At 48.5% G+C, this 24,816-nt stretch overlaps 3 protein-coding genes across 3 annotated transcripts in view; 1 reads left to right on the plus strand and 2 right to left on the minus strand.

Moving 5' to 3' along the window:
* Positions 1-2,803: 2,803 nt before the first annotated feature.
* LOC8051411 (RNA polymerase-associated protein RTF1 homolog) lies at positions 2,804-6,073 on the minus strand. Its single transcript, XM_029971299.3, has one exon. The coding sequence runs from the start codon at positions 5,884-5,886 to the stop codon at positions 3,796-3,798; it is 2,091 nt and encodes a 696-aa protein (XP_029827159.2). The 5' UTR covers positions 5,887-6,073; the 3' UTR covers positions 2,804-3,795.
* A 168-nt stretch (positions 6,074-6,241) lies between these two features.
* On the plus strand, positions 6,242-18,279 carry LOC8051410 (V-type proton ATPase 21 kDa proteolipid subunit). Its single transcript, XM_029971297.3, has 6 exons — positions 6,242-6,443; positions 6,578-6,626; positions 10,566-10,649; positions 13,486-13,688; positions 13,802-13,992; positions 17,162-18,279. Exons 1-6 carry the CDS (start codon positions 6,377-6,379, stop codon positions 17,198-17,200), a joined length of 633 nt encoding a protein of 210 aa, XP_029827157.1. The 5' UTR covers positions 6,242-6,376; the 3' UTR covers positions 17,201-18,279.
* The window catches only part of LOC8051407 (NADH dehydrogenase [ubiquinone] 1 alpha subcomplex assembly factor 2), a 50,615-nt gene continuing 39,701 nt past the window's right edge, over positions 13,903-24,816 (minus strand). Inside the window, exon 7 of the mRNA XM_042289570.1 lies at positions 13,903-14,009. The gene's annotated coding sequence lies outside the window, so the exon portion shown is untranslated. The remainder of the gene's footprint in view (positions 14,010-24,816) is intronic.

Consider the following 24,816-nt stretch of genomic DNA (forward strand, 5'->3'; position numbering starts at 1 on the left):
GTACTAAACCGGTGTCGATCAACTCCTCAAGCGCCACGTCTAGGAGTAACCTTTGGCGGACGCTGATGAGTCGAGGGTTGCACCTCTGAGGCCGCGCGTCACTGGTTTCAATGCAGTGCACCAAGATGTCAGTCTTTCCAGGCGTTTCGTAAACATTGGTGAGAAAGACTGCAGGACAGCTTGCAGCTCCTGCTTCTGCTGGCTGCTTGCAGGTCATTTTCGCAACGATTCTTGAACGCCGGCAGACAAGACGTTCGGCACCATTTTCGCAACGATTCTTGAACGCCGGCAGACAAGACGTTCGGCACCATTTTCGCAACGATTCTTGAACGCCGGCAGACAAGACGTTCGGCACCGTGGTGAAGTGGGCTGCAATGGGCGGGTTACGGGTGCAGTCCTCCTGTCTGGTAAACAGAGTCAGCTCGGGTTGTTGTCCCAGCCGGTATATGCCACCAAAAAAGTCAAGTGTCATGTTTTTGCCTGTAATGAAATCTTGGCCCAAAATCACGTGTACCACAAGTCTTGGCAGATAAAGAAATCACTGAAGCCACTTCTTTCCATTAAACAGTCTGCAGCCTTAAGGCTCCTCCAGCTATTATCGCTGCACCAGAAGCTAGCTGCAAACGTGTTTCGCATTCCCGGAGGCTTATCTTTTTTGCTTTGCGGTGTTCAAAAACGAAATCCTCTATAAGCGAGATAGCGGCCCCAGTATCCAAAAGTTTGGCAATGGGAACATCAAGCAGTGAAATCGTCATGCGCGGTTCAATGATGTTAAGCTCATTGGAACATACCAATGGAATCCGTGCCGGAGCCTCACTGCTCCCAGGGACTGTAACGGCCGTCGGCGAGTGGCTGTCTGGTTTCAGCATCGCTGGCCATAGTAGTTTCCTTGGTTGTTCTGGTTCCAGCCCTATGCCACCATCTCGTGCCACCTCTTGTTTGTAGTGTCCAGAAGTCTTGGACATTGGTTTCGGTAATGGCCGGACTGCTTGCACTCGTAACAGCAGTCCAACGACAGTTGCCTGCTTAGGCCACCCACACCGAGGTGTCTTTCGGACTGCCTCCAGTGATCGGATAAGGAACCACTATGGGAGGGCCTCCACCGGGCTTGCAACTGGCTATTGTAGGGAGGGCTTCTTCCGTTGTGGCGGCGGTCAATGCTGCATGGCTGCGGGATTCCGACTGCAGCGTGCCAGTTTTACCCAGCCCTTGCAGGAGCAGACTGACAAAGATGGCTAGCTTGAATGGTGATCTCTGTTGGACCCCAGCTTTCGACAGGCTGTGGCAAACAACCTCCCACATGTCGTGGCGACCCCCTCACGGGCCCCGCTGTGACTTTAGTTAGACAAACATCTGCTTATCCTGCACGGGAGAATGCCATGCATGCCATGCCAACTCTCCTGGTTAACGTGGTGGAGAAAAGAGGTCTCGTTTGGGCAGTCCACTTGCGTGGAGGCCTTGGGGCCCCACCATGCGCATGCCAGTTCGAGCGCATACTTGGCTGGTGGCACCGGCACGTAGTTCCGCTCGGCATGAAGAGCTTCCTCGATGAGGCGGCCACCACGGGTTAGCTCTTCAAGGGTCTCAAAATTGTGGTTGATGAGGTAGACATGGTATCTTGGGTGGCACTGTCTTCTGACCCAAGCTACTCTCTCCGACTCCGAGGTATTTGGATCCACCCTCTTGAAGAGCTTGTGCATGACCCAAACGTACTGGACCAGACTTTCGTTTGGGTGCTGCGTCCTTGCCTCAAGCTCTCGGAGAATCTGAGGAACTATTCTTGAAACCTTGTCTGGAAGTCAGCCAGGCTGGTGAAGGGCCCTGCGACTTCAACCAGCACCTGGCGCTGGCTTGCCCTGCAAGCGGCACGATGCAGTCCACAATGAAGGCTTCTGAGGCACCAGAGGCAAGGTGGTACGTCTGCAGCTCGTCAAGGAAGTCTGCCACGGACTTGACGTCATTGCACCCCGTGTAGACTGGAACAGTCAAGTGTGGCTGGGGCTCTCACAGTGGGGTCTCCTGGTGGCCAGGCATAAAGGCCAGGCACTGCATCACGGAGTCGCACATCTCCGTGACCTTCGTGAGCAGGTTCATTTGTGCCACTGTGGCCATTGCAGCTTCTTACTCCCCTGTGAGCATGGCTGCAAGCATACTACAAAAAAGAATTGCCCCCCAAGAAACCAACACAAGTGTGTAAAACGATTTCCGCGGTCACAAAACAAAGTCAGAAACACGCCAATACAACAAACGCAGACATGACGGAAGCACGGAACGATAGGAAACACGGGGAGTGAGAAAAAGGCTTACCAAAAGAAGAAACCAAGCCCCGTGAAATTCCTGCGAGTGGGTAGCATACCACAATAGGGAGCCATTGTGGTCGGTTTTCCAATGGTTTCAACAAGAGACTACATTTAATTGGACATGGACAAGACGATCAATACATCAACATCGTTACCCAGCGGCACTTAAGCCCAGTCCGTAAATACCTGTACGCCGCCTCTAATCTGCCTCGACATGGCGGCGCGCGTGGGCAGCTTGACTCCGCCGCTACGCGGGAAAGTTCACACCTTGTGCCCCGTAGTCGGACAACATGGCTGGGGAGCCACTAGGGTGCCCACACACTGTGCAACTGCCCAAATCGCGCACCACCCATGGCCGGAACTAAACTCCCTAGTAAATTATTTGAAAGTACTCCTTGCAGAAATTATAGGGATTTCCTTCTTTCTCAAACAGGAAGGAACCAGGGTCATTTTTTTCATTTCTGTCTTCTCGTCGGGCTCTAAAGGGCAACATGTTCGAGAGACAGAGGGGTGAAACGTGTTTATTCTGTGAATGAAAATCTACTGCCTAAACATTGATGAGGGGGCATGATTATGAGCTGCACAAGAGAGACACAGAACGGGCAAGCACCCGGTACATGCGAACACCATACGATTAGCAAGATTACAACAGTCCAGAGGTTTCCGCATGGTAACTATGTACAATGGCAAGTATTCAATGGCCTCTTTTAGAACCTAAATTGACCAAACTAGCAATCAAGAATGCAACTTCACATATGCAAAACAGTCATCACAATTGTAAATTTATGCATTTTACCATCTTTTAGGTTATAAGCCACAAACCAGGGTTTTTAGATTGTTATATGACAAACATTTGTAGATCAATCGTAGTAATTTGGTGAACACATCAAGGTCTAAAACCCTCCTGTTGCATTTTATATCAATCGAGTCTTCGTTCGGTTGCTTCCAGTTTGTCCCGCTAGCTGGAACAAGGCAGAAGTTTGCTAAAACAATCCCAGGCCTCAAAGGATGAAAGGAGGCATGCTTATGCTCCGACATGCATTGCCAGAGGAACCTTCACCCACAAGAGGCACGACACATTCGACTCCAGCTTGGCAAGTACGAACTTGAGTCACATACTTGCGGAAACGGGCAATTAAAGTCAAAGCTTAGAGATCCATTCAAGACAAAAAAACGGGGTCTAGAGAAGAAAAAAATGTGCAATGTGGCCAAGGGCAATTTAACGTGTCTCCACACAACAGTGGTAAAGCGTTCCATCAAACTTCCTGCCAGTCTCCAAACTTTCCATGGGCTTGTGCCAGGAAATGACAAATAATAGTAAATAAAAAGGAACGATGCAAGTTCTATTAACAATGTCCTTTGAACCTGCAGACCGAGAAACTAGAGGGGGCTTCCAATGACCCCAACAGGACCGTCCAACTGATGTAGGTCAACTCCGCGGACGACAGCAGGCACCCCAGCCCAGGTTCAGGGGCGCAAGGTAGTGAAAGTGACGTCAGATGAGCCCCCTCAGTTTCTTGTACTCCTCTAGGTTCAACGAACGTTTCGGCACAGCCGGCCGGGCTCCCGCCGAGGGCCTCACGACGGCAGACGGTGTCGTCGACGAAGAGATGTCCAGGTCGATCTTGATGTCGAAATCATGCGCCGAAAACATGTCCTGGTCACTGCGGTGCTGTGGCTCCTGGAGCTTGGTAGTCGCCGCCGGCGTGCCCACCACGACCCCCTCAGCCTTCTCTTCTGCAGCCGGTAGGGCCGCCGGCTTGACCTCCGCGGTCCTCGTCTTGGTGACCAGACTAGGAGCGCACTTGCGCCTCGTGAAGGGATCGTCCGCCTTCTCCTTGTTCAGCTTGGCCTCTTCCAGTATGGCCCGCTCGATCTCCACGATGTTCTTGAGCCGGTTGCGCTCATTGATGTAGCTGATGGCGCTGATGGTGCTCGTCCGCTGCTTGTCCAACTCGCGAGCTCGCTCCTCAAGCTGTTCCAGCTCCCCGGAGAGCTTGAGCGCCTCCTCGTGGTTGCCCGTCTGCTCAGCCATCTCCTTCTGCTTCATGAGCTGCGTCTTACGCACCGCATAGTTGTGCGGGTTGCGCCGGAAGCGCTGCTTCTCCGTTACTATCGTTTCCACGTCAGACTCCTTGTACTGGTAGTTGAGGGCTTCCTGGACGTCCTTGGCCTTGCGGGCCACCTCTTCCGCCGTGGGGAACGTGACCCCCTCGAGGTTCATCACCTCCTTCCACTTGCAGAACTCCGAGTCGGTGAAGTCCTGGTTGGAGACGAACTCGAGCCGGAAGACGCGCTCCTGCTTGCCGTGCTTGAGGCGCAGGCCCTTGTTAGTGCGCGAGCGTCCCAGTGCATACACCTTAGCTGTCTCCACCACGTCCGTGATCTGAGCCACGCGGTAGACGGCCCGGCCGTTGTGAGACCCGATGCCAATGCGCACAAAGCAGCCTACCACCGTCTTGGCAAAGAAGGGCGCATGGACCCAGCGCTCTAGCTTGTGCCGGGACAGCCGGATGCGCGACAGCTCCTCCTTGCTGGCGGCTGCCTTGGGCTTTGCCTCCTCTTCATCCTCGTCCGAAGAAGAGGACGACGAAGACGAGCGGCGGCGATCCGACGCGTCGCCCCGGTCCTCATGGTCGTCATCACCATCCCTGTCGGAGCCGTCGTCGTCATCATCGTCCGAGTATATGTCGGACGCCTTGAGCTTGCGCGACGTCTGGGCCAGGGCCTCCTCTTCCTCGGCAGACTTCTTGCGCTCCTCCTCCTCCTTCTGGAGCTGCTCCTGGAGCTGCTTGCGCTTCTTCTCGCGCTCTGCCTTGAGGTCCTTGATAGCCTGAGCCTTCTTGTCCAGTTTGTCCTTGCGCTCCTCCACCATCCGCCGGCGCTCCTTGCTCCGCGAGCTGGCCGACGCCCCGCCCTCGGCGCCGCCCTTGCCGCTCGCCCCGCCTTCTTCCTTCTTGGCCTTGCGCTTCTGCTCGTTGCGCTTGGCCAGCCGCAGCTTCTTCTCGATTTCGAAACGGGTTTTGAGCACCTCGCGCTTCTCGATCCGGTTGAAGAGCTCCTGCTCGCGCTCCTTCTCTGTCATCTGGGCGAGGCGGGCCTGGTCCTCCTCGTCACCCATTAGGTTCTCGTCGTAGCCGTCATTGAACTCTTCGTCCTCGGCGTCATCGTCACCCTCCTCGTCTTCATCGCCGCTGCCGGCCGCCGGCGACGACTCGCCTCCCGAGTCCGACACCTCGCCCTCTTCGGGCCCGGAGGACGAGGATGCCCCGCTCCCCTTGGTCTCACCTTCGCTGCCCGATGCCTTGCGGACAGCCTTCTTGGGGGACTTGGCCTTGCGCGCGGCTCCTCCCTTGGCGCCCTTGCCATCCACCGTCCAGTCATCGTCGCTCTCCGACGTCTCGGAGTCACTGTACGCGGCCGTCGGCTTGCTGGGCTCTTCCGACGGCTGTCTCGGTGGCGGACTCTCCGACTCTGACCGTTTCTTCTTGGCCAGCAGCAGGAGTTCCCCGTCCAGGTCGTCGGGGCTGTCACTGTCCCCGCTGCTCGACTCCAGCACGACCCGGTTCTTCTTGCGCTTCACCATGACGGAAATCGGGGAGGCACAACCCACTCACCGGCGACGCTTGGGGGCTTGGTCCTCCGAGACCGATTCAGTTCGGACCTCGACCACGGACTCGGCGGCTTTCACGCGGCCCACAACGTGCGCAACAAACACGGGCCGCTTACATCCACCATGATGGCCACTCCATAAGCTGCGCTTGTGCCCGGCGCGAATGCGACGCCGGCAAAATGCTTTCTTTCTTTTGCGAATAATTGATTTTTAAGCCATATAACATTGTTATCCTCTTTACGCGTCCTAATTAGTTTAAAATTTTAATATTTTCAGGCGGAGTGTATTATTGCACATTTTGTGACGTTTTCGCAACAACTTCCGCAGCGAGTCGTATCGCCTTTTCTCGGGTGTGACTTGTCATGGGACCTCATCTGTCTCTCTCTGGCCGCTGGTAGACCCGTAGAGCTTCGGTCTTTTAAAGTTTTGGGGGGCAGTCCGTTACCAAATATCCCGCCTAGCCATGGGACTTCTCGCCAATGCCCAATACACCGTCTACAGCATAACCAGCTTCATCGTACTGTGCATCGGTGAGTCCAGCGCCCCTTTTCCGCGGCAATACAGCTGCTTTGCGGCATCGCCGTATCGCCTCCGTTTCCGATACCACTGATGTTCCACCCGAATCTGCCCGCTTTTAAAATAATTACTCTTTCTTTCCGTCTAGGTGTCTTCTACATACTATCTGGCAAGGGACAGCGAATTGATTTCGGATGGTAAGTTTGGTTCGTGGCCTGACTGATTTCGCTCTTCGCACGCGATGCTGTTTGCACGGGACGTTTTTCAACCCGCACACTAAAGTTGTCGTCCCCAACTCTCCAATCATCTCGATATATTCCGTTACCTACGATGGATCCTAAGAAGTGAATGAGAGTTGAGTTAGGTGATCCGCGCTAGCAGAGACTACTCGGCGGTGACCGTCGTAACAGTGCCGAATGTGAACCCCAGAAACCTCAAAACCAGCTTATGCGATATACCTGCAGACGTAATTTTGTTTTAAGGGCGTATTTTGTTAATCTCGACAATGATCCCAAATTCGACAGGGTGCTTGAATTTAAAATAAAACCGAGCTGCTTCAGTCGCGCGCTTGCTACAATATTTTATGAGTCAAATTTACGAAGTTCTCTGTTGCCTCACGATGCGGGCCGTCGAGGCTCTGCAGGTATCCCGGAGATTTTAGCGAGTGCTCGAACCGCGATTCCAGATTTGTCGACGCCCACCGAGGGGTGCGCTCTGCTCGCTGGGAACTGTTAGTGTCATAAGATAGGTGGCGGAGCCGTCGCCCGTTTTCAAACGGTTCAAACAAAAAAAAACAAAAAAAAAACATATGCATCCATCCAACCGATCAGTGTTCCGTGATGTGTTCACTGGCTGCTTTCGTCCTTCCTCCACGCTACAAACTGGGTAAGATCACAACCATTCAGTGACGAAGTCATGTTCCTATGCGTAGTTGATCTGCCGTTTCGATGACTTAATGCAACCATCACGATTTTTCGCGCCAATGTTTGCAGAAACATTTAACGTAAACTGAAGTCTATGTGAGTATTCAAGCGAGCTGGTTGAGAACAGGCATCGTAGCTCTGGGATGTGGGGAGGGACACAGCTTTCTTTCCAATTTTATTGCACGGCTAAAATTGTACCATGAAAACTACCAGTAGACATAGTTTTCACTGACGTCACTGCCGGGGCTTATGGGATCTGCCGCCGCCATCACCAGGTACTGATATAGTTTCGGTTTCAGGCTGCCACCGGCAGTACTGGCCGCTGCTGCATCGTTTTGAATGCTCATTTCTTTCTTTCGTGTTATGTGCACTTGCGTTCACAGTGGTGCAGTACTGCCAATGTGCGCAATGTTTGGTTGCTGCAGCAGCAGCAAGTCCTCCGCAAACTAGAGTAACACAATGCCAAATAGAAGGCTGTCTTGTTTGCTGAAAGTGATAGGCAGTTTGGGTGCACAAAACTGCTGTTCGGGAAACACCGGAGCTTCTGACTTGCTCGCACACATAAGAAGGATTTGAAGAGCCTTGACAGTGACCGTGTTTGTGATTGTTGCTTCATTACCTCGGTAAGGAATATGTGTTTTATCCGTAATACATGGATTGCTAAAACCTTGCATTCATACTCTGTGCGCTTTGCCACTGTGACTAAGGCAGCTTTAGTGTCTGGTAGTGTCATGCTGCATGCTGCTCTTTGCTTTTACCTTTGTCGCCGAGCTTCCTTATCTCTGTGGTGTTCGTTGCCCACTTGTGTTCGTACTGCTTTGATGCTGCAACTTTTAATGTTTCAAGTACAGGCACATCTTTCGATGTACAGGCGAACCTTCGACTCTCATGGACGATACAAACCCTGACTGGGTGCCCACCCTGCGTCTCGGCCACGAACTACAAGCCTCGCCAGTTTGCATAATGCATTTTATGAATCTTTTGAGTTAAAATGTTCAGTTCAGCGCTCCTGCAATGCATGTGGATGCTGTGACATACACACGATACGCACACAGTAGCAATGTAGTCGAGCGGCGGCGTTTGCTTCTCAGTACCTGGTGATGGCAGTCATACGTATAGTGGAACTTGTGAATGTAAGTCATCAGTTCTTGGGTGATAAAATGTAAAATGAAGCACTAACATCTATGAGTAAAAAAAAAAAAATAATTAGTATTCTGGGTTTTCAGATTGGCTGCATTGAAAGGGGTGCTATTACTTGGAAGGGCACACCTTTCCGTGCTCCTGTGTATGTGTGTTGCTGTTAAAAATGTCTTCGTTTGACAACTTCGTTACATCTGGTTCGCACATTTGTGTTCGAGTGCGTTTAAGTGCGTTGCATTTCCTTGTAACCTAAGGCTTACGACAAGAGAGCAAGCTCTCGCCAACCATTGGGTATCGCTGGAACGCCTTTGCTCTTCGTAGAACTAGACGGAAGGTTTTGCGGCAGACTTGAACGGTACTCATACAAGCAATCAAATTACTCATAATTGGTTACTTTTTGGAATATTTTGTAATCATTACATTTATTAGGAAGTAATTGTGAGAGCAATCCGATTATTCTTGGAAATACTAAAATTACTCGTAACTGTTACTTTTGTTTTCCCTTTCGTTTCTAACGGTGCACTCTTTGTTCTTACAAGTCTCTACCACAGCGGCCTCGAACCGAATCTCCGGCGAGATGAGGGTTTACGAAAATTCATAAATTAATGAGATAAATTGTTCACAATTCGTGGATTCTATTCCAATAATTAATAGTACGAAGGACCCGTTTTCAAACAGGCAGAGCACCCTGTCGTTTTGGAAATCGGAAGTAACGGTTGCTTTTTCAAGTAACAGCCAATAGCTTTTCATTCGAGTAAGCTACTAATCTAATCAAATACTTTTTAAACAAGAGTGATTGCAATTGTAATGTTAGTTAAACATATAAAATAGCACAAAAAAGACAAGAACAAGAAATAAACAGGACAAGTGCTATAAACTACATTTCTTCTACAGTGGGCCCTTTTTTATGTTCTATGTTTAGTTAGGGCTTGTCCTGTTTACTTCTTGTCCTTTTGTTTTTTGCGCTACTTTATATGTTTTAACTAAGGTGTACGAGTCTGTTTTGCGGTATTTGCAAGACCACATCTTCGCACTATCAATGAGACGTTTATAGCATTGTCGTAATCATTTAGAGTGCACATTGAACGAGCGTGCGTAAAAAATTAAAGTGTGTATGCAGGTTTAAAGGGATACTGAACCGAAATTTGGATCTCGCAAAGCAAGGCTGCAGAAGTGTTGAACGGGACGCTACGAGCTCCAAAACATCACTCGTACATCAATATCTAAAACAAATGGCCGTACTTTTGGAAAAGAAGGGCGCAATTAAGCAAGTTCTTTGACCTAACTGTCCTCCGGGAGAATTTGAGAATGAGGAGAAGCGGCCTCGCTTCGGTTCACCAGCTTGACGGGATGTAGTGAGGAGGAGAGAGAATGGGAATCGTGACGTGCCTTGTCTTGTCGGCCGAGTTCAGTCGCGCACTTCTTTTCCAAAAAATACGGCGATCCGTTAGACATATCGCCGTATGAGTGATATTTTCTGGTTTTGCAGCTTGCCGCCTATCCGCCCGGCCTTGTTTAGCGAGCTTGAAATTTCAGTTCAGTATCCCTTTAAAGTGTTCCAAGGCCACCCGACAGATGGCACCAGTCTGTTCTCTTGTCCCAAGTCGCTCGACAAAATTCACGCTCAGAGTTTCTACAAATAGCAACAATCATTTGTTTGGCAAGTGTGCCTTGTTTTATTTACCTGCAGCTGCCTGCACTGTAGTTGGGTATGCACTTGGGCTAGTGGGTGATTCATAGTTCTGAAAGTAAAAGCACTGAGGGTAAATGCAGATGTCCTGATTTCACGGTGTATAGACGTATGTTTTTTCAGCAGTAAACTTCAGTGGCAAGTAGCACTCTGTGTTGTTCGTCTCTTTCACTTGTCCATTGTTTTTTATCGCTTTTTACCCTCAAAGCCTGCACCGCTGCAGAAAAGTGCACGCAGGGTATTTCCAGTGTGCGTTCGAAGATGGGCTGTGCTCGTAAATTGAATATGACGGCGTGCACGCGGCGCACCCAGCGCGAGAGGTGTGGTTGAATCAAGCGTAGTGACCTTATGAGTTGCGCCCGCCGCCGACGCCTTTCCCGCAGGTTCCTGGAGGGCATCTCCCCGTACATGTGGTGCTGTCTCGGCATCGGCCTCTCCATCTCCCTCTCCGTCGTGGGCGCCGCCAGGTGGGTACTACCTTTTCTCAGCGTTTCCCGCGCCTTTTGGCTTCTCGCGCCTCCTGAGGCTAGCAGGGAGCCGGCGGCGTGACCCTCGGTTTACACGAGCAGATGAGTTGTACTGCTAGTAATAGCAATTGTGTTGTGTGTATGTTTATACAACCTCAACTTAGTCTGCCTCAACCTTAGACTTGTCTCTCAGCTGTAGATGAGCAATTTAGCCAGTGCAGTAAAACCGCTAGCCTGGGGTCTTTAACGTGCATCACGCAGTAGTGCTATACGACCACAAGCCGGTACGATGCTCATCCAGATCGAAATGGGCAGGGGTGGGGATTGAACACAGGATCCTGGGTTCTGCAGCGCGAGCTTTTGCTCCACGTGCTCCAAGCTGGTGTGCGTCGACGCACCCTGCCATTGATCTCTCTTCCACGCTTAAACTGCGAGTTCTCGCGCCAGGTTTCTAGGAACCTATGGGTTTCCCTGAAGACACTTGCAGGTTCCACGAGCCCCCAAATTTCTTCGGCCGTCCCCGCCCCTAAGTGAAGCGTATTTACAGTTCAGGCACTCACCATTTTAGCAGCTTCAAGCCACCCGCTTGTACGCAACTACGAGGCTAACGCTCTCCACGTGCGTCATCATTTACGAGGTCTGCGGATTTCTGCGCCGTATTGCCTCGGTGCCGAGACCGGAAGGCGTTCCTCGGCCCAGTTCCTTGAGAAAGATTAAACCGACAACCCCCGTGGCATACCGACAGCATGGTGCCTGGACTGCGTCTCCGACCGACGCGTTTACTGGACCCACAAAAGCGGTCCCTCGATATCCGCCCAGTGACATCGTACAAGTGTCGCGCCGTCGCCGACTGCGATCCTTTTAGGGTCACGGCAGCGGTGATGGGTGTGGCAGATGTCCGTCCTGCTGCAGGTCGCTCTTCAGTGTGACAACACGCGGAAGTTTCGGCAGCCGAGAGTTGGGACACTGTGACGACGGCAACACACGAGTTCACACTTGCTTTTTGCCGGAACTTCTGCGACCGATCGCCGGGACTGCGACGTACGACGGCGCGACACTCCGGCTCTTGTGACGTCCTTTCTTGCCACTTCGGGACTACTTTTGATGCATTGGGAGAATGGGACGTTAAACGCACCAGTTGGAGACTCATTCCAGGCACCGCACCATGGGTGCCGCCATTTTGGTGCTTCTTGCGGCAACCGTTACGATTCAAAAATGCGACTTACCTAGATTTAGATACAGCGTTGGGAAGCTCGAGCGACGTCGTTTTGCTCCGTCGCCGGGCGTTTTAAAGTATCCGGAGGACAACCGACCTAGATGAAGTGTCGGATAGCTGGCAACAATGGTTTCGAGCACCAAGATGGTGTCAACACTCTGAAGCGCAGCTTGTGTGGTGGCTCTAGGTTGTGCGTAAAGGGCAACTCTGGTCAATATTCTTTTAATTTGGGATTACGACAGTTTTCGGCTGAGGCAGTGTTCCTGAATTACGAGGTATAATTTTTTTTTTTTCTCGATATTGTGCATAGTCTTATAAATATTGCGGCTCGACGTGTAGTTTCCGGCGCCTGCGGCAAAACCAAAAATATCTGCTAGAGGGATGGCAACGCTGATTGTCAGTCGTACGACCGCGACAAGACATCACAGGGTTGCTGTGCCAGTGTTCCTCGACTAAGAGCTAACCCGCTTGCCACCTGCTAAAGACCAGCTGGTCACATCCTTAAAATCGGCTTAAGTGAAGTTTGAGGCTTCACTTTGACGTAATATTTCGGCTGTGAATATGTTTCGTGCCACTAAAGCGATACCAGTTAGTTTGGTTTCGTTTTCGACTGGAGGTAGGGGTACCCGGCGATTTTTCGAATTACCTAAACACACTATATTTTCTGAACCCCAACCTTTACCCCCTCTGGTATGCTATATAGTATTGCGAAATTCAGTGTAGTTACAGTGAAATCGGCAACTGAAAATGATGCCGAAACCAGTTCAAATATACCCGCGCTTTTCAGCGCCACGACGTCGGTGGCAGGCAGGCTCGTCGTTCGAGAAGGCAGTCTTAAAAGTGTACTATGCCGAGCATTTGTTTCGTGCTTCTGCGCAGGTGTTAGAGCAAGGTTCCAAGCCATTCATTTGAGACCATGAAACTGCTCGTAATCAGTTAAGAACAAATCCTATAGTTCAAAGAGTCAATTCCTGCCTGCTGCTGGTGTCACTTTTTCGTTGTTGCCAATAGACTTTCGCTTTGAAAAGCACTGTGAGGACCAAAAGTGTAAATTCAATAACTGCAACAACATCAAAAAAATATTTGGGATACTATTTCAGTGATGTTTGTTGGAGTGTTTAACAAATTTTCAGACAAATCGGGGACCATGAAAAAAAAACTGACTACCCCTTTAAAGACACTGAAGGATGGCCAGTTCTGCTTAATTAATTATAATGAATTAATAGCGATAATTAATAATTATGTGATAAATATATCCACGTCTTTCCAACGCCCACTCTAAATTAAAGAATAATCTTTCCCTCTTTTTTGTTGTTACTTGTTGAGCAGTGTAATCGGGTAGCAGGGCCATATCAGGCAGAGCACATCTGCCTTTTACCATGACTGTGCTCCAAATATTACTCGAGCAGATCCGAATTTTTCCCGCGGCTCATGTCGCATGACAACGCAGAGGGGCGCTGGATGCGAGTAGGTTTTCGAACGCCAAGATACAAAACCTTTAATCTGAAGTGAGACGAAGTCCATTCTGGCAGACGGCACTTGCGTTTAAATAAACCAAAGGAGCGAAGCAGAGTCCCTCCCGCGGGGTGGTGACGTGGCCCTCTGGCGACTTCTTCGCAGCGGCATCTTCACGACGGGGGTGAGCATCGTTGGGGGTGGGGTGAAGGCTCCCCGCATCCGCACCAAGAACCTGGTGTCAATCATCTTCTGCGAGGCGGTGGCCATCTACGGCATCATCATGGCCATCGTGCTGCAGGGGCAGATCAACCGCTTCAATGACGACTCTATGGACTACAAGAGCCGGGCACTAAACTACATGTCAGGTGAGCCTGGATACATAGACGCTGGGAAGCACTAGGCTCCGGGGTTATTTCTGGGAGTTTATCGATTAGTGCTGACAACAGGGAAGCCTATTTATGATGGTCTGTCTCTGCAGGCTACATCATGTTTGGGGCGGGACTGACGGTGGGGCTGGGCAACCTGTTCTGCGGCATGTCGGTGGGCATCGTGGGCTCGGGGGCGGCCCTGGCAGACGCGGCCAACCCGGCCCTCTTCGTCAAGCTGCTCATCGTTGAAATCTTCGCCAGCGCCATCGGGCTCTTCGGACTCATCGTGGCCGTCATCATGGTGGGTACCGCGTAGAGTTCATAAAATATTCTAGTGGAAAAAAAGTTGCACACATATTGGCTGCCTCAGAACGGCGGAGCGCATACTTATACGTCGGTGGTCCCAATGAAACCATAATGCAGGCGAAACTCTAATATACAGTCAAACCCTGCAGTAATGAAACCGTCGGAGTAGAACAATTTTTTCGTTCTTGGAAAAATTGTATTGTTGAGAAAATGGATAAATAAGCACACCTATTACATTCCAGAACCAAAATTGATGCCGTCCTTAGATTTAAAAATCTTAGAAAGTGGGCTGTACGGGATACTGAACTCCTCCGCAATATCTGACTTCTTTCTGCCTTTCACAGCTTTGGCAATGATTGCAGACTCCTCCTGAAGCGTCGCAAGCTTACGCTTTTTAACGGCAGGTGGCATCTTTCCTACACGGTAAACAAACGGTAGTAAACAAGGCACGGGCGATCTCGGCGTGCACGCGGCAGACGGTGAAATGGCATCGGGCCGTTGGCGGTGGCGTCACGTGAAACGTCACATGCCTATGTAGTTGCCAACGGATGAGTTAACAAAACGCTGTTTTCAGCGACCAAAAAAAAAAAAAATCTCGTAGCTATTATTATTTGAACGAATGTAAACAGCAATGGCTGCGCCAATGCTTGTTGGAAACAAATGTGCCCAGCTTGTCGGATGAGTGTGCTGCTCCACTTTTCATACTTCTGGTTTCCGAACTGGCCCATGTGCCGAAAAAATGTTGCAGATCACTACCTCAAACTTTTTTTAATGCGGGACTGCTTTTTAAAAACACTTCGCTGTTGAGAGGGCGCAAATGCATTGAGCTCTATTATGGACGTTCACCGGGACTGCCAGATTTCTTTGTTGCCGAGAGAATTTTGTTCTTGAGGGCTTTCAGTGTTGAGGGGTTCAACTTTACACGAAGAAGCAGCAGAACACCAGTTGCGAGGTCTGTACCTACCGTAAAATTACAAGAGATGCCCCACCCCTGGAAGATAGCCCATCCCTATGTTTGGCTCGATTTGCTATATTTTTTTTTTAAACACCGAAAGATAGCCCACTTTTAGTAATAGTAGTGTTGGGATCAATGACGGCTTCGGCGTAAAAGCGACTAGTTATCTTTGGCGGTATATATAGCAAACATTGCTGACTGGGAAATACAGTCATCCTTGCTTTGTTGCCCTTTCCACAATAGCAAGCTTGGAAGAAACACGACATTAAAATAACATTTTTTTTTTTCAGCTTTTCTCTATTGTACATTGAAAGATAGCCCACTTCATATTTTCACCCGATTTGCTCTCGATTTTAGGTGGGCTATCTCTCGGGATGTTACAGTAGTCTCTTCCTAGCTTATTTTGCGGGAAAACATTGGCATCGCGCATTGTATTAAAAAGCTAACGTCCACAAGAACTTGAGCAACTTTAACTTATTGCATCAAGATGAGGCCCAACCTATCGTCTGCTTCCTTTCTCCGCTTTTCTCTCACTCTCTTTCTTATTCTTTCGGGACCACTAACGTAGGCGTTTTCGATTTGCTGCGGTCTTTACTCCCCCCGAGGACTGGGCCCTCACTCATTCATAGATCTACGGAACGCGTCTCCAACCAGCTCGTGTGGCCGCGTCCCCAAATGTGGTCCCTCAACTTCCGCCCGACAATGTGACAGAAGTGTCTCGCCGTCGTCTGCCGCGACTCTGGCGGTGCACGGTGGCTGAGGGCAGACGTGGCAGACGCCCGTTCCGCCGTAGCTTGCTTTCGGCTCGACGGTCCACAGAAGTTTGAGCATCCCGGACCGGTGACGCTACGACGACGGCGACGTTTGTGTTTGCTCATACTTTTTGCTGGAACTTCTGCGACCGTTTGGCCGCGTGATGTGCCGGCTCTTGCGACGTTGTTTGTTGCCACTTCGGATCCACTTTGGATGCATGGGCGGGATGGGACGCTAAGCACGACAGTCAGAGGCGCATTCTGGACATCTTGGTAGAGCCTTTGTAAGGGACACCCTACTCCCAAAACGCAATTTCAGCCACAATACGTTCATAGGCTGATTTTGCTATCTTGTGACACGGCTTTTCCCACTCAATTTAGCGGAGAGGTAAGACATACAATGCTTTATCTGTGTGTTAGCCTCTCAAACAGGCCTGAAAGTTGCCGAAAGTGAGAGAGCAATACTAATGAAATAGGTCTAAATTTGTAGAAAAAGAGGTCCAAGACCATTACACACATGAGGTTTTAGAAGTATCAAAAATCTGGAGGCCAGGACTCGCACGACGCTTACGTCATTTCTCTACTTTATATGAAGATTTGATGCAAGTTTTATTTTTAAAACCTGCCTAGGTTGGCCACATTTGTCAGAAGGTGCACTTTCCTTTGAGACAAATTATTAATGCAATATTTATTCTTTGAGATGCATTTTTTAGCTCGAATAAGGATGTATATCGGCCAAAAATGACTCCTACTTTAATGTAATGGTGACATCAGAATGAAATCCACTTCTTGAGCCCCTCACCCCCTTCACAATCAGAGGGAAGAAGCACAAAGGAGAGGTGTGCACATATCGCTGCCAACACCTCCAATCACAACCAGTTGTGAGATGATCAATTCTGGAAAGATCAGTTGTGAAACAATAATTTAATACTAGATTTTAATCAGTTGTGAAACAATGAGTTACATAGCAGTAGATTTTCAATTGTGTTAAGTCCGCATATTTGCAACCTGTTTATTAACTTAGCTCCATAGTTCTTTGTATTTTTGCTCGGTGTTTGTTATCTAACCAAGTATTTACACCCTCGTCCTTTATTCTGAGATTTAAATGTTTTAATACCTTCGGGGCCACAGGCAGTTGAAATTATGTTAGGCTGTGAAACGAGACCGAGGCAAGCAGCAACAGCCAGACATAGTACACACTTGTTAGAACTTGGGAAGGTAGGCACCACTCTTGAAAGATAGTTTTCGTTATTGCCTCGCAACACTATGTTGCTGACGGTCCTACCACACAAAACAATAGGTTTTATGGTTTCTGGCTTTAGAAAAAAAAGTTAAGTGTCGTCACATATTGTGGCAGTTCTCTCTACAAGAACAAAGTCGAGGCACTGCACACTTTTCAGCCAATTGTGTGGAGAGGAGAGGAGTGTTTTCTCACGTTCGCACCTCTTTCCCCACAGTCGTCCAAGATCAGCATGGGTGATTCGATCAAGGCCTAGCAACAGCCCAGTATGTGCCCGGCCTTCACGCGGACCCCAGAGCCCACGGTGGAGGAGAATCCACGCCCTTCGCCCTAGTCTGTGCTGTCAGTGTTGTATGTGTGGCAACTGTGCAAAATGTGCACCCATCCCGACGATTCGCACATTCCTTGGTCCGACGTGTGTCTGCGTGGGGTACACGTGCGAGAATACTGCCACAAACGTTTGGGTACCTTTTTTGATCCCTTAGGGGTCTTTCGTCTGTTAGTCTGCGGGATAGCGCTGTGAAAGACGGTGTTACGATTTTAGTTGCGGGGGTATGCTTTGGTCGGAGATGTTTGCGCTCGGTTGAATTCCCCGTTTCAGATTTGCCGAAATTGGTTTTGTGGGGTTCAGCACCACGATTTGTCACAAAGGTGTAGCTAAGTGGTGCGCTTGTTTTGTGATGAAAGTGTGCGACGAAAACCTGCCTCGTTGAAAAGTAATGTTTTGAAAGTATTCTTTTCCTTTGAGGAGCTGCCTTTGCTTTCTGCCCAAGGTAAGAGACTCCTATGGTCTCTTATCTCCAGTTAACAAACACAAGAATGAAGTAAGAGATTTAATTACTTTGTTCTCTTTCCTTGTTTTGTGAAATCAAACTGCTCAAGGCCCACTGCAATATTTTTTTTTCAATTTGATGTGAATTAGGCATAATCCATTGGAAAAGGGCTTCATTCTTTGCTCTTTCGACCGAAGTAAGACTTGCCCCGGACATTCTCACAAAACAGAGTCCGATCTAGCTGCACCCTGTGAAACCAATTTCTTTGATTTACCTCGAGTAGGTTTTGATCTATCAGCCCATGCCATAGAATGATTCTTCTATTATTGAATGAGTGGATGTTCTTCCGAAGCGACTCTCATGTTTGCTCACTTAACCTAGAGGAAACTGAGTGGAGGTGTAACTGTAGGGACAGTTGTATGCAGCAGCTGTTGAGTGGCTGCAAGTTGTTGTTCCCTTGTCTGGCAATGACATTTGCAGACTAATTTATTTGTACATAAATGTGCCACTTTTCTGTTCCCGTGTAGCCCGATTCATGGAATAAAGTTGTAATGAATGTTAACTTAGTCTCTGGTCTCTGCATGCCTGGCTAATTTCAGTAGGCCTCGCACATATTTGCCTCGCCAATAAATTGCAGTGTTTGGTAACAGTATCAAACATTAGGAAGTGTTAGCTTCTCCATGTTTGTTTCTTTAATTACTTCTATGCTAATAATCTGCTGAATTGTAAACATAATAAAGCCCTCAAATAAAAAAATAAAAAATCAAAGTGGTGCAGTAAAGGTGCTGATAATATTTCATTTTCGCCTTCCAGCATTTTCAAAAAGCGATCAGTACTTTCTTTTTGGGAACAGCAACCTCTCGAAGCAAGTGACTACGCCAAATCGTGAGAGACCCTCACCCTCCCGCAAAGCCCCCACTCTTTCCACTTTGCAGAGCAAATGCCGGAGAGGAGATGAGGCGAGGGGGACGGGGGGACTCGCATACTCTTTCCTCTCTGACGTTTGCTCTGCTAAGCAGAAAAGGAGGAGAGGTTTAAATGCAGAGGGGAAGCAAGGAGGAATCGTTTTAGTTTGCACTCTAGGTGGCGCATCCATCCAAGTTCGGCAGCGCTGTTTCGTTTTCGTGTTTCGTCTGTTACCCGACGATACGCGACAGGTCAAAGGCCAGGTCCGTCGTCGTCGTAGCGCGCGAGATTCGTGTATTCGCCGGGCGTCGTGAAATCCAAACTTTTAATACATTGCTTCTATGGAGAGTTCACCGGGCCCGCCTCCAAACGACGTAAAATGCGGCCGCATCCCATGAACCGGGGAGAGACGCATAACGGCTCCATTCTATTCTCACTTATCTTAGCGTTTCATGAAGACTAGTCTGCCTGTCTGGAAATTGCCTTTTAAATGTGTTAGAATTTACTGCCCTACTTGGTGCATACAGCCGTCTTTGGTTGGGGCGGTTGTGGTTTGGACTGGACGGCAATGGTTTCGTGAGGCCGCGGCACAGTTTCCCTCGTGCCCTTAGCTTCATTTGTTCCGCTAACTTTCCCTCTTACAGGAGGGAGCGGGGTCTTCTCGCACGCTTCCAATGACTCTAAACGGGGGAGAAGGGAATTGAGCGGCCCTCGCATGACGTACGTGACAACGCAAAACCGAGGTGCAGCGACGAAGCCGTTTGTGCGAAACCGTCGACACCCGGGAGGAACGATGGGAGATTTCGTAGATCGTTCCGAAGATTCCGATAACGATACCCGGTACACCGCCGCCACCTTTGCGCATGCATTGTGTCCTTATCAGGGATATCGAAGGTATTGGAACGATCTACTAAAACTATTAGGGAGTTTGGAGAGCCGTTTTTTTAAGCACACGGTTCCGAAATCATGGAACGGTGCAGCTAGTCCGTTTCGTGAAACCGCACGTGAAATTTGACATATTTTAGCGAATCGTACATGAAACTGGCACAACCATGTAAACATGAAAACAATGATTGCGTTTGACCGGCAGCGGCATATTCTAATAACCATGTGAAACGTTCCGCAGCGTGCAAATCCTTGGCGGCTTGAGTTTACGGTGTACGACTGATGTAAATAAGACGGCCAGCGTAACACTTACCGGTCGGAATTTCAAGACCTGCGACGCTAGATGGAGTAAAATGTGCGAGAACGACCGCAAAGGTAGGTGGTGCCTCTCCATCATCTTGAACTTGAACGGCCGTTCACGTCGTGTCCCGTCGTCGAAACAAATATTTTTTAGAGCGCAGCTCTTAGGGGCCCGTTTCCGGCTTGAGCGGCGTCGGCGTCGCCGTCGCCGTCGCCGTCGGCGTAACCGCGCGGTGCATCATGGGAAATATCCCATAATGCACCGCGCGAGCCCCCCACCGGGGTCACGTGACTTCGTGGGGAGGCACGTGACCCCCCCGAGGTCACGTGACCCCCCGAAGTCACGTGACTCCCCTGAGGTCACGTGACCCCCCGAGGTCACGTGACCCCCGCCGATGTCGCGTGATCCCCCGATGACGTCATCAGTGATGATGACGATGCGGATGCCGGTGACGTCATCAGTGATGATGACGATGACGATGTGGATGCCGGTGACGTCATCAGTGATGATGACGATGACGATGTGGATGCCGGTGACGTCATCAGTGATGATGACGATGTGGATGCCGGTGACGTTATCGACATCCGCATCGTCATCGTCATCATCACTGATGACGTCATCAGTGACGTCACTGATGTCGTCACCGGCATCCGCATCGTCATCGTCATCATCACTGATGACGTCGTCAGCGACGTCACTGATGACGTCACCGACATTCGCATCGTCATCATCACTGATGAAGTCATCAGTGACGTCACTAATGACGCCATCAGTGACGTCAGTTATGACATCATCGGCATTGGGGGTCATGTGACCCCCCAAGGTCACGTGACCCCCCCTGGTTAGTCTAACCCCCCCCCCCCCCAGCGCCCTTCCCTCCTCCTCAAGAGCTGCGCTCCAATTCGGCGTTACAGGGAGTTGTAAGCGGCTTTCACTTTTTTTCTGCTCGTGGTCGCCGCGGCAGCTAGTCTGCCTGCAGATCGCAAAAATGCGTAGCATGCGTAGTTTAAAGCATTCATAATTGCTTACCCTTGTGAGCAGTCCTCGAAATGATTTGGTTCAACCTCTCAAATGAAGCAGGGTGGCGCGCTTTGCAGTTTCAGTTTCGTTTTTGAGCCGGGTACGAGATTGACATTTCTCGTCCCGTAGCGCACGCAACAGATTTTTCAATAACAGTTTAATTATTTTTTTTAACTACCTACAACAATACAAATGTAAAAAAAGTTAATTTCGAGATTTCCGAGGCAGGAATAGACCTATTGCTATATTATCCAGGCATCAAGAAGAATGCAGGGAATGGTGTTCCACGCGCCGCACATGCTGGCCTCAGCAGTAGTAAATTCTCTAAAGCAAAAACCTAAAAATTGTATCTTGCACGCGCGTTCGTCGACGCTTTATTTTGGTTATTTACTTCGAATCTTTTATACGGGGAAGGCGTGCGCGTGTGGCGCGTGGAACACCAATCCCTGCATTCTCCTTGATGCTTGGGGAATATAGCAAATGGTCTATTGTAGTTACAGGAATGTGTTCAGCGCTTCACCCATTTCACGAAGCAGGTCGGGGAAAAGGCGGAATGGAAGACCGAAGGATTCGGATTACAGAGAAACCCTTATTAAAATATGAAAATCCACACGGGTCAAGGGTGTGAAGGGGTACAACAGAGTTCGAAGAACGGGCGTGTATTTTTCATGATGCTCGCTTTTTCCCACAACCTAAATTCAATTTAGCTAAATTTAATTCACTAACTCTATAGTCGTGGAGAACGATACAGGGGGTAAAGCTACACAGTGTAGCCTTGACAAGACCCTGCATCTTAACAGATCTGACAGGTTTGTCAGCATATAAATTAATAAAAGTAAAAGTGAACGCTCGAACAAAAATGCTCGGGGTAAATACAGAAAGTATTCGTGTATCTCTCGTTTAAACAAGGCAGTGTGAATGTCAGAAGATACGTCGCGGAAAGTCGGTACCAAATGAAAACGGCGTAATTTATGAAGTATACCTTTAGCTCGTGGGTTTTACTGACTTAAAAAAAAAAATGTAAATGATAGCTAGATTAACCGAACATAAACACAAAGCGAGAAACAAACCCAGCTAAAAATTCCGAAATAAGATCCAAGTGGAATTCGAACTGGTTTTAATTGGAACCAATTGGTTTTTGGTGGGTTCCAACTGGAAGCACTGGCTAAGTGAGTTGGAACCTAAATGGGTTCCAAATGGTTCCCTTTGGTTCCCTTTGGCAGTTACCAGCTGCAAGGTTGTCCGAAAACCTAACTGGTACCGACGGGGAAATTCCAGTTGGAACCTATAATGGGAATTTTTAACTGGGAATGCAGATTAGAACTTCTCTTTAGCGTACTCTTTGCTAAAGTGAAAAGAGGTGGGAGGAGCTTCTCCTGGACTCTATAATGTAACGAATGAAAAGTGAACTGGTCTGAAACTTAAGTGATGTTCACAGAGAGTTTAATGACATCAAAAGGTGTTGTACGAGAAACAGTTCGGGAACGGGTCCCAACAATTTTTTTTTCGATATATTTTTTTTTAATGTTTTAATATATATCGCTTTACGGTGCGAGAGTTGTTTGCAAGGTCATGGGTGGTTTTGCTTGTTTTGTTGCGCGATTGAGTCTGAAACTGAGGACTTCCACCGTGTGAATGAAAGTGTAACATTCGGATTGCGTGCGCCCCTATATATATTTTTATTTATTTATTTATTATTTGTTGAGGGAGGAATAGTTAATAAATAATTGAAATAATGGCTAATCCACGCTTTTGCATCTTGCATGTTCCCTTTGTTAAGGTTGTAAAATGCATGTATTTCGTGGAGAGGAAATAAAGAACTATTTTTATAAGTGCGCGTTATTTTACGTTGATGACGTCTCTCATTTTGTTCTGGTTCTTTCACAGTGTGCATTTTTCTTTTTCGTTTTCCATCGTAGTTTTAGGCTTTAACATCACGATGAATCAAAAGCGTGTATGAATGGTGAGATTGGGTAGGAAACGAAGGGCGATACAAAAAGGCATTGTACTGTAATAGTTTTAGAGCAAAATAGTTGCATCAAAAAACGCCATAAAATGTACAATTCTGTGGTAGGTTATAAAATCAATTTCATGTCATTTGACATTGTCACACTGTGACACGCAAAAGCACATGGCAATAAAGGTTAAAAACGCAGACCAACTGGTGTACGACTTTCACACCCGCGACTATAAAAAGGTATGCACATGTTATTTTTATCAATATGTTCATTCTTCCTGGTATAGGCCTACACTCGTGTTGGTCTCTCTTTTGATCGTCTTCAGCACACACGTCCGTGGTCGTTTCTACTGGTCCTCTGTCCGTTTAGTCAGTGTGTAGTGTTTTTCTTTCTACGTTGGCAATATACAGGGTGTTTCACGAAAGGTGGGAAAATTCGATATTGCGAAAACTACGCGTCGCAACAAAAAAAGGCTTGTGCCGTTTTGGTCCTGGGTCAGGGTCCTATTTAGGAAAATGATTAAAGTCCGGGATAATTAGTTCGTTAATTATTTTTGCGTAATTAACTTTTTTAATATTGCGTTTAAGGGCCTGGTTTATATCAGAAAATTTCTCAGCATCATTGAAAAACACTAAATCAACAAATTGCAGAACGATAGAAGGCACGCGAAGCATCTCACGACTTTCTGAAAAAACCGCACAATTTCAATGTTTTTTTTTTTTTTTTTTTTTTTTTGTTTCGGTTTGCTATCGGAGCGCATCTCGGCCCCGGCGGCACCGCGCCCCGTGGAAAGATAATGCAACCAGCCTCTGCTGCGTCGCGCGATGACGGCGCATCAGAGGTTGGTTGCACTATCTCTCCACGGGGCGCGGTATTGCCAGGTCCGAGATGCACTCCGATAGAAAACCTAAACTTAAAAACCCGTCGAATTTGTGCGGCTTTTCAGAAAGCCGTAAGATGCTTCGCGTTCCTTCTATCATTCAGCAATTTGTTGATTTAGTGTTTTTCGCTGAAGCTGAGCAATTTTCTAATATAAACCAGGCCCTTAAACGCAATTTTAAAAAAAGTTAATTACGCAAAAATAATTAACACTCTAATTATCCGGAACTTTAATAATTTTCTTAAATAGGCCCCTGGTCCAGAACCAAAATGACACAAGCCTTTTTTTTTTTTCTTTTTTTGTAGCGACGCGTAGTTTTCGTAATATCGAATTTGTCCACCTTTCGTGAAACACCCTGTATCTGCATTAAATAAAATCTTGAGCTGAAGCCGCTGAGGGCCTTCTTAAAAGCCGCTATCATACACCTCGAAAGTCTAATGCCTAGATGGAGGTGATAAGTAAACGACGCATTAGTATAAAAGATCAACTTATAGCGCAGCCCAGCTATACACAGTCGAGGGAGATTAAAAATTACCTCTCGCTATGCACCAATCTCGAATCATAAAAAACAAGAAAATACGTCAGAACATCCCAGGCTATCCTATAATAATTGTACAAAAGCTATATTGTCACAGCAAGGTACATTTCTCACATTAGAATAGACCCGTTGCAGAACGCCCTACCGAAGAGAATTCTGGGAACTGACTGTGTAAAACATGCTGCAGCAGGTCACGGAGACAATAACACAGACGAGCGCAGACGGGCAACAGTGCGCCGTCCTTTTTCTCGCTTCCTTCAGTGTCACACATGGTAGATGATGCGGGAGCAAGGAGGAGCATACAGGACGTTCCCATCATTCAACGCGCGCTTCGCAGGTGCCCTTTTAGGAGTTTTGCGACTGCTCTATTCAACAAGTTCAGTTTATTGTCGTCTTTTTCTTTCTTTTTTTTTTTTTTTTTAAATTCCCGGATCCGGCATCTGCGACAGCTCTCGACTGCTCTCGAGGAGCGTATACTCTCAGGGAGAGGATGAGATGACGTCAGGGCGCCGAGCTCTGATTGGTAGGATTAGTGGGTAGACCCGCCGTCCAATCGGAGCGAAGAAGAGCGCGGTCTGCTCCTAACGCAGCACTCGAGCGCCAAACGCCAA

This window comes from Ixodes scapularis, unplaced genomic scaffold, assembly GCF_016920785.2.
Source record: "Ixodes scapularis isolate PalLabHiFi unplaced genomic scaffold, ASM1692078v2 PGA_scaffold12__126_contigs__length_90152505, whole genome shotgun sequence".
Classification (NCBI taxonomy): Eukaryota; Metazoa; Arthropoda; class Arachnida; order Ixodida; family Ixodidae; genus Ixodes; species Ixodes scapularis.

Excerpts from the sequence above, each read along its gene's own strand:
- LOC8051411 (XM_029971299.3), bottom strand. The coding sequence starts at position 5,886 with ATGGTGAAGCGCAAGAAGAACCGGGTCGTGCTGGAGTCGAGCAGCGGG.
- LOC8051410 (XM_029971297.3), top strand. The coding sequence starts at position 6,377 with ATGGGACTTCTCGCCAATGCCCAATACACCGTCTACAGCATAACCAGC. Across the intron at positions 6,444-6,577 it reads CTTCATCGTACTGTGCATCG|GTGTCTTCTACATACTATCT; the intron begins GTGAGTCCAGCG and ends CTTTCCGTCTAG. Across the intron at positions 10,650-13,485 it reads TCCGTCGTGGGCGCCGCCAG|CGGCATCTTCACGACGGGGG; the intron begins GTGGGTACTACC and ends ACTTCTTCGCAG.